This window comes from Apteryx rowi, unplaced genomic scaffold (assembly GCF_003343035.1).
Source record: "Apteryx rowi isolate R43461 unplaced genomic scaffold, aptRow1 scaffold_1047, whole genome shotgun sequence".
In the NCBI taxonomy this organism is placed as follows: Eukaryota; Metazoa; Chordata; class Aves; order Apterygiformes; family Apterygidae; genus Apteryx; species Apteryx rowi.
The window spans coordinates 7,760-16,509 of record NW_020447250.1 but is presented as its reverse complement, the minus strand read 5'-3'; the positions used below and the strand labels follow the sequence as shown (position 1 = coordinate 16,509).

Here is an 8,750-nt window from a genome sequence, read left to right as displayed (position 1 = left end):
GTCTGCAAAGGTTCAGTGTGTGTCTGCTTTTCCTCTGTGTCCTTCTCCATTTCACAGCGCAGCTGAAGGTGGTGGGACCAGGCCACCCTGTCACTGCCACTGTGGGGCGGGACATTGTGCTGCCCTGTGAGCTCTCCCCCAGCTTGAATGCTCAGAGCATGGCTGTCAGGTGGATCCGGCACCACATCACTGAAACAGTGCATCATTACCGAGATGGAGAGGACCAGTTTGTGGAACAGATGAGAGAATATCGAGGGAGGACAGTGTTGTCCCATGATGGCCTCAGCAGAGGAAGCCTGGACTTGCTAATTGCCAGTGTCAGACCCTCCGATGATGGAACGTACGTCTGCACTGTTGAAGGTGCTGCTGGTTATGCAGAAGCTATAATGCAACTGCAAGTGGCAGGTATGTTGGTGGCTCATCTGCCATTTCCACCTTAGCTGCATTTCCATGATGGTAGTTTTGGAGAAGGTCAACAAGTACAGCTTACTGAAAGGGGTATGAAAATGCTCCCCCAGGGAATGGGGGAATTGCCCATGCATCCAGGGAGTCGGTGCTCTATGGCTAGAAGGGGAAGAGCCTTTGAAAGAGGAGGAGGCCAAGAGGGCTCTTCCCTTCAGCATCTGAACCCATGCCCATGCGGGAGCACCCATCTTGCATGAGTAGGGTTGTTGGTGGCCTGTGTGGGAATTGCGCGGATGGGATTTTGTTGCTGGAATCTGCTGTGTCTCCGGGTGTCTTTTTCATGGTGTTGTGAGGCACTGGACACAGGCTGAAGCTTGAGAGAGGCTGCTGAGCAGGTGCTTTGGCACAGAGTCTGACCTGTGACCTGCACAGAGGACTGAAACAAACTTCATGCCTGGAGTTGGGAGGAGAGCTCTTTCCAGCTCATGAGCCTGGTCTTCCTCTGCTGTGGAGGATGACAGGAGATTTAGGGCTGTTGGCACTTTGTGCAGGGACCTGAAGGTGCTGATGCAACGGTGGGTGGTTCTTGTGTGCGTAGCACCATGGGTGTGTGAATGCCTGGTCCTGCAGTCCCTTCCGGACTTGGCTGGACGGGGATGTGGATGGTATCTACACAGAGCATAGGAAAGTACTTCCCCTTTGGCCTGGATGATCTTGGTCCTCAACCAAGGATACCTCCTTTTCATCCCAGCCATAGGCTCTTCCCCACTTGTCTCACTGGAGGGTTACCAGGGCGGAGGGATCGAGGTGGTGTGTCGATCGTCTGGCTGGTTCCCGGAGCCTGAGGTGCTGTGGAAGGATCCTGGGGGGCAGCATCTCCCCTCGGTCTCTCAGAGACATTCCCGTGACGAGAGGGGTCTGTTTGAAATACAACACAGCCTGAGTGTGRYRGGGGAGGCAGACGGGGACTTGTCGTGTGTGGTGAGGAACAGCCGCCTTGGCCAAGAGAAGGAGTCGTCTCTGCACATATCAGGTGAGTTCCCTGCAGTGTCAGTCGGGGAGTGGGGGGAGAACGTCCCCTTAGGAGGTGTGTGGAGGGGAGATGAATGGCAGCGGTGGTGCTGAGTGGTGAGAGAGAGATAGGAGGTCAACGGAGAGGGACCCCTTGGGAACAGCTGGAGCCCTCCTCTGCCCTGGAGCACAGCTGCACCCAGCTGCACTTTGCTGTATTTGGATTTTATTTTTCCTTTCTTTTTTTATTTTCAGTCATGTGGGAATCATGGTGTTTTCCTCATGCCTTGAAGTGTAAAACGAGCCTTTCCTTCTGCTTTCTTAGCTCCCTTTTTCCATGATGCCCATCCCTGGAAGGTGGCTCTGGCAGTGATGCTGGTGGCTCTGTTMRTGYKSATACTTGGTTTAATTCTCTTCAGTGTTCGTCTGTTTAAGAAGAGAGGTAAAATCCTGACGGGTCAAGGGAGGAACCATGTAGTTGGAAAGGGATGTTGTTTGGAGGGGTGAAGAGCGGAGGGGGGAGGCCATGACGGAGCTGGAGGCCCTGACCCACCTCTGCTAAGGTGCAAAGGGAGCTCCCCCCGGGCATCACGGCTGTGTTTGCAGCATGCCTTCAGTGTGCTGAGAACCCGACTTGGGCTCCCGGCAGAAGGCAGGGGGACAAAGCGGGAGGAGAGGGAGCACGGCTTTGGACCAGGAGTTGTCAAAAAATCCCCCTTGTGCTGAGAGCTGCTCTAGCAGCGTCCCAGCTGAGTTTGCCAGCAGGCTGACACGGCAGGGGACATGTTGTGTGTTGGTGTGCAGTCCAGGAAAGCACGTGGCCAGGGTGCTGCGAGCGTCTCTTATGCTGCTATTGATGCACAAACCTTGCAAATACACCACACTCACTTGAATTCATCTTCATGTACAGTTGTCCAAGAAAGGAGGGTGACTGGGCTTGTTCCGTTTCTGTGTATTGATTGTAAAGGAAAGAGGCTAAGTGTGATCCTGCACAGTTGTGAGCTGCTGCTGTGGAATAAGTAGGGAGAGCTTGAAAAGCGCGAGGGCTTAGTGGCCTGCGCGTTTCTGTGCATTGCCCTTTCCCTGGGTATGGGAAGGGAAAGGGGGGAAGAATGCAGAGAGCAGGGCCTGCCCCTTCCAGAGTTGCTTGTGCTACCAAAGGCAGGTCCCCTGCTAATCTCCTCTTCCTTCTGCTTTTCTTTGTAGAGGAACAGTCCAGAGTTCTGGGTGAGTCGTCTTTCTGCATTTCCACTTCTGAAACCTTTCCACAGTGTTGTGTGCTTGGGATGGACACTGGCGTTATGCTTTTTGCGTGTTGTCTGAAGCAATGATTTGGGTGAAAACAAGGCCTGTCTGAGGCGGGGGGTTCTCTGTGCCCATGGAGCGGAGGGGTGCAGTAGGCTGGTCCCAGGGCATGTTGTGGGAGTGTCTGTGCATTAGCTGTTCCCTGTGTCTGGGGGAGAGAAATAAAACCAGGGGAGCACAGCCATCCCCAGTGATGCCTTCTCCTGCAGTTGTCTGTTGGGGATGGGAAGCTTTGTGGCGCATGGCCTCTTCCTTTTCCTTTGCTTTTCTGAGAAAGAGTGCAGAGAGATGAGGGAGTCTTCTTCCTCCATATCCAGTTCAAAAAGATTTCTAGAGCTGTGTGCCTGGAATGGACACTGGCTTGTTGGTTTTGGTTATTGCTTGAGAGCTTGAAGAGTGCGAGGGCTTAGAGGCCTGCGCGTGTCTGTGCATTGCCCGTTCCCTGGGTCCGGGAAGGGAAAGGGGGGAAGAACGCAGAGAGCAGGGCCTGCCCCTTCCAGAGTTGCTTGTGCTACCAAAGGCAGGTCCCCTCCTAATCTCCTCTTCCTTCTGCTTTTCTTTGTAGAGGAACAGTCCAGAGATCTGGGTGAGTTGTCTTTCTCCATTTCCACTTCTGAAACCTTTCCACAGTGTTGTGTCCTTGGGCAGGACACTGCCTTGATGCTTTTTGCGTGTTGTCTGAAGAGATGATTTAGGTTACAAGAAGCCCTGTCTGAGGCAGGGGGTTGTGTGTGCCCATGGATCAGAGGTGTGCAGTAGGTTGGGCGCAGGGCATGTTCTGGGAGTGTCTGTGCATTAGCTGTTCCCTGGGAATGGGGGAGAGAAATAAAATGAGGGGAGCACAGCCATCTGCAGTGATGCCTTCTCCTGTGGTAGTCCCTTGGGGATGGGAAGCTCAGGTTGTGCCTGAGGGTTTTCCATGTCCCCAGTACGGGGATGTAGCAGGCTGGGATCAGGGCTGCCCTGGGAGTGTCTGTGCATTGCCCATTCCATGGGTATGGGGGAGAGAAGCAAAATCCTCAGGGGCTCAGGACCATCCCCAGCGATGCCTTCTCCTGGGGTCGTATCTTGGGGATGGGAAGCTCCTCTGCTGATGACTCTTCGTTTTCTTTTGCTTTTCAGAGGCAAAGACCACGGAGCTGAGTGAGTCTCTTTTTCCTGGTTCCACTTGTAAAACCCCTGCAAAAATCTCTTCCCTCCTGAATAGAGGTAGCTTTTCCTGATGGTTGTCCCAAGCTCAGTGCTTTCCAAGCAAGGTCTCAGTCTGTCAGCCTGAGCCCCCAAAGCTCTGTCCTGAGTGAGGAGGAACTCAGGAGTGTCTGGAAAGCCCTTGAGCTGGTTTTCCTGGCTGCTGCTGAGGGTCTGGGAGGAGGCAGGCTGGTTCGGAGGCCTTCTGCAGGAGCACTCACTCTTTTCACATTAGCCAGCCCTCAAMACAGAAGGGATTTTAGTGCACAGCACCCACACCTGAGCTCTCTCCTGTTCTGAGGGAGCAGCCATGGCAGGAGAAGACCCTGCTCTGATCGCATGTTGCTTTTGGTGTTTTTCCAGGAGAACAAGCTGCAGAACTGGGTCAGTCTCCCCATGCTGTGATCTGTGCGCACAGAGCCGAGCCCTTGCCCAGGCTCTGGNCAGAGCCGAGCCCTTGCCCAGGCTCTGGGTGCTCAGCCCTTTCCCTCTTTGCCCGTCCTCTCCACCAGTGCAGTGGCTGGGCCCTGGGGAAACCCCAGTGTGATGTGCAGGGAACTGTGGCCACCCCTGGGTGACCAGAACAGGGCTGGACCCTCTCCCCTGCCCATGTCCACAGTGTGGCCCTGCCTGGCGACAGGCTGTGTGTTGTAACCGGCTCTCGTCTTTCTTTGCAGCATGGAGAAGACTCGTTTTGCCAATAGACAAAGGTAAAGTCATTTTGTTGTTTAATCCTCTGCCCGTTCTTTCCTCCCAGGGGTATCACGCTCTTTTTCTTTGTGTGCATGGGGGGCAATGGGTCTGGTCAGTGCAGGGGCAGTGCTGGGCAGTCCCTGTCCTCAGGCAGTGCATGGCTGGGCAGAACTTGCACCTCGGACCATGAACTTGAGGGCCCCAATCCTTGTTTCTCCTTGGTGGAAGGAGGTGCCATGTCTCCACCTCAGTGGGGCAGATACTTCCCCAGAGAGGTGAAACCCTGCCCAGGGCTGAGCCTCTGCCCTTGACACTCTGATTCTTCCTGTGCCTGCAGAGGAGGTTTCCCTGGACCCAGACACAGCTCATCCCCAGCTTGTCCTGTCCAAGGACTGCAGAAGCGTGAGATGGGGAGAGACACAGCAGGACCTTCCGAAATGCTTCAAGAGATTCACATATTTGCTCTGTGTGCTGGGCCGTGAGGGGTTCACTGGAGGGAGGCACTGCTGGGAGGTGGAGGGGGAGGTGGGTGCTGAGCCACACTGGGCTGTGGGGGTGGCCACAGAGGGGATGAGGAGGAAGGGACGGATTGAGCTGAGCACTACAGAAGGGATCTGGGCTGTGCAGTACCAGAAGGGAAAGTTTGTGGCTCTCACATCCCCTCGCACCCCCCTGTCCTTGTCCCCAGTCCCCAAGAGGATCTGGGTGTGTCTGGACTGCACAGGAGGGCAGGTGGCATTTGTCAGTGCTGATAATGGGGCCGAGATCTACACGTTCCGGTCAGCCTCATTGGGTCGGGAGAAGATCCACCCTTGGTTTTGTGTGGAAAAAGGAGCAGTGTGGCTGGGCCCCAGCAACAGCACCCACCCCACACACGCACCTCACCCCACCTCATCTCCAGCCTCAGAGGCCTCCTGTCCTTCCCCAGATGCTCCTTCTGCTCCCCTCCTTGCTCCTGCAGGAGCAGATGGTCAGCTCAGCTCTGCCCAAACCCAGGGAGCAGCCAGTGGCTGAAGGGGACAGGGGCTGTTTGGGGCTCCATTCCTTGTTCTGGAGAAGGGAAGGAGGTTTGGGAGGCTCTGAGGAGGGTGAGAGGCCCTGCCTGAATCGCCCACATGTCCTGGCCTCTCCCCTGCCCTGTGCTGCCTTTGCTGGGGCACAAACCCTGCTCTTGCCTGCTGGCACCTCTCGGGGCCGTGCGTGTGAGCCCAGGACGGAGCAGAGACTCTGCCCTGGCTCTCCACCTTCCTCTCCCCTCCATCACGCTGGCCTTGCACCAGCAATTCCATGGACTCTGCTGGCACGAGGTGCCCGGAGTCCCCCAGGTGCCTGGGTTTCCTTGACATGTGCTTGGAGCTGAATGGGGGGAGGGTGTCTAGGCTCTTGTTTCTCTCGCGCTGTGTCCTGCCAAGCTGCTGTTCAGCAGAACTGTGGTCAATAAAGGTTTGCACACGAACGTGGAGGCGAGGCAGTGGGGTCTCCCAGTGCTTTTCTTTGTCATGGAATCTTTCCTTGCTGTGGAAGAGTTTTGCAAGTGGTGTGAAGATTTGGGAGCCGGAGGCAGCTGCTCTCGCCGGGTGCTGCCGCCGCTTGGCTCTAGGGCTGCACAGACCCACTGGTGCCCCTGGGGTGGCTCCAGTGCCGCCTTTACCTTTCAGGCTGGATACAGACCCTCCAGCACCTTTTGGGGTAGGTACCAGTCCCCCTACACCTTTGGGGCTGGATACAGACCCTCCGACACCTTTTGGGGTGGGTACAGGCCTCCCTACACTGGCCTGGGTTGGGTATGGGCCCCTCCTGCTCAGGGAAGGGACAGTGGAGACAGCAGGGGACATGTTGCCCCCAGCACTGAGGTCCCTAATGAGGGCAGATGACAGGGCAAACAGTTCTCCATCACCTTTAACATTCTACTTAATTCTTAGATGTTGATAACGTCACCTTATAGCCATGCTATCAGCATAAGTATTACTTCTTTAAGTAGCCAACTAGCAGACTAGCCCCTTGCTCTCTCACTGTCCAGTTCTGCCCAGTCTCTCCTCTTTCTCACTTCATTTTCTAATGATCAAATATTCATGACATGAGCTGTCTCCCCATGAGAGGTTAATGGGCAGACAGGGACAGGCTGGAGCGAGCCCAGCAGCGGCCACCGAGCTGGTGGGGCTTTGTCCAGCACGGAGAGGAGACAGCAAAGGGGGATTGAATCGCTCTCTGCCACTACCTAATGGGGTTGTAGAGCAGCCGGAGCCAGGCTTTTGGAGGTACCCAGCAACAGGGTGAAAGGCAATGGGCAGAATTTGCAAGAAGGGAAATTCTGTTTAAATATAAGGGAGGAAATAATCCCCTTCATCCTGAGGATGGTCAAATATGGGGACAGAGGCATGGGAGATCTSCGTCTTTGGAGATATTTAGATCTTGGTGGGACACAGAACTGAGCAACCTGATCTAGGCTTGAAGGCAGAACACTTGTCTTAGTCAAATAGATTTTTTTCCTCCTGGCATTGGTGGCTAGGAAGCAGTTTACATCTTGATTTCGTGTTCCTATGGGATCCTTGGAAAAGTATCAACTGTTTCTTTGCAGTAGATAACCTGTATCTACCATACAACCGAGCCTGGATGCTTTGTGTTCCTCTGTTTCCAATAAAACCAGTGAACCCAGCAGAGTGGGAAAGTAAATATGTGGAAACCAGCATTTAAAAATAAGCTTTTGCAAGAACAAAAGTCATCCTAGGGAGGTCCAAATTTCCAGCACAAGCTGACCTTCAAGGAAGACTTCCCTTCAGAAGCACTCTCTACTCTTTCATTATTTCCCTGCCTTTGATTTTAGAGGCCTTTTTCCCGGAAGGAAGTTTAGCAAGTGCCTTGCTGATTTGCCTGTGGTGAGACATGGACCATGCCAGATTGGGGAAGGGAGAAGTGAAGGCAAAAAAGCCCCTTAGTCACAGTTTACAATGACTGAGGTTGTGTTCCATTCTTTCTCCTTTGCTTCTTGAAGTGTCATCCATGACTGATTCTGTCTGTAGTTGGAACAAGCCCAAACTGCAGCTCAAATCTTGAGGACGCAGTACATTTCTTCTTGCAAGTTCAGATTCTGCTGGGACACCGCTTAATCGTCCCTCAGGGCCAAAACCTCCTGGCTGTGACACTGGGACTCCCCGTGCCTGTGAGAGGGAGCCCTGGACTGTCTGCAGGGATCTCCTGGACACATGCATGGATCTCCCAAGGCCGGGCAGGAATGCAGGAGTGTGTGTCCATGCTCCGTCCCAGCTTGGCCCTGAGGTCCTGTCAAGGACAGCGATGGGCACAGCTTGGACAATCTCCTCCGTGCTGGGCAAAACTTCTTTCTCATCCTGCAGAGCAATTCCCTGGATTTCAACTTCTGCCCCTTGGGACAGGCGTAGCCTTGCACTGCATGCCACTGGGAAGAGGCAGAGTGAGTCTGGCTCTTTCTCCACTCCATCCCTGGATTCAGTGCTCCAGTCTAGTCTGTCTATGGTTTGTGTGCCCAGAGCTGGACACAGCCTCTACTCCAGATGTGGCCTCATCGCACTGTACTCCAGATGTGGCATTGACCAGCACTGCACAGAGAGAAGAAGCATCTCCATCCCTCCAGCTGCCTCTCAAAGGCCTAAAAGAGACCTGGCAGCAGGGGGAATTGAACCTACACCTCCAAAGAGACTGGGGCCTTAATCCAGCACCTTAGAATGCTCAGCCACACTACCCTAGTGAGGGAGGCTTTCCTTGCTACAGAATACAGCATCAAGGAAAGTTGGGGGATTGCACCAAACTTACTCTGGGATCTTTTAAGGGGATTGCAGGAAAGGGCAGAGCTGATGAGGGGATGTTTAGGGGAAGGACCAAAGGTGGGCAAAGGGAGGGATGAACATGCACTGCGCAGGAGCAAACGTGGGGGAAATGGAGGGAAACGGGATAAACGAGGCTTGGGAGGCTTGAGCTGCTCTCCCTGCCTTGGGCCAGGTGTGCGCTGTGCTGGTGAGGGCCCTGCTGCGGGAGCTGCCGGCAGAACGGACGCTGCGTTCACACGGGCGCCGCTGTCCTACGCGCTGCCGCCGCGGCCGCGCTGGCGCAACACGCCCCAACCTGCTGCTGCTGCCGCTGCCGCTGCTGCTGCCGCTCTTCCCTGCCCGGCC

The 8,750-nt window shown here is 54.8% G+C and overlaps 1 protein-coding gene and 1 long non-coding RNA gene across 2 annotated transcripts; one reads left to right on the top strand and one right to left on the bottom strand.

Annotated features, from left to right (window-relative positions):
• The first annotated feature begins 99 nt into the window (after positions 1 to 99).
• On the top strand, positions 100 to 6,073 carry LOC112967090 (butyrophilin subfamily 1 member A1-like). Its single transcript, XM_026067858.1, has 9 exons — positions 100 to 405; positions 1,157 to 1,438; positions 1,742 to 1,858; positions 2,623 to 2,643; positions 3,287 to 3,307; positions 3,844 to 3,864; positions 4,273 to 4,293; positions 4,587 to 4,790; positions 4,901 to 6,073. Exons 1-9 carry the CDS (start codon positions 159 to 161, stop codon positions 5,614 to 5,616), a joined length of 1,650 nt encoding a protein of 549 aa, XP_025923643.1. The 5' UTR covers positions 100 to 158; the 3' UTR covers positions 5,617 to 6,073.
• Positions 6,074 to 7,275: 1,202 nt separating this feature from the next.
• LOC112967270 lies at positions 7,276 to 8,730 on the bottom strand. The gene is made up of 2 exons (XR_003253911.1): positions 8,701 to 8,730; positions 7,276 to 8,177 (listed from the first exon to the last, which is right to left on the bottom strand). It is a non-coding gene; the product is annotated as an uncharacterized LOC112967270 (long non-coding RNA).
• Between the last annotated feature and the right edge of the window lie 20 nt (positions 8,731 to 8,750).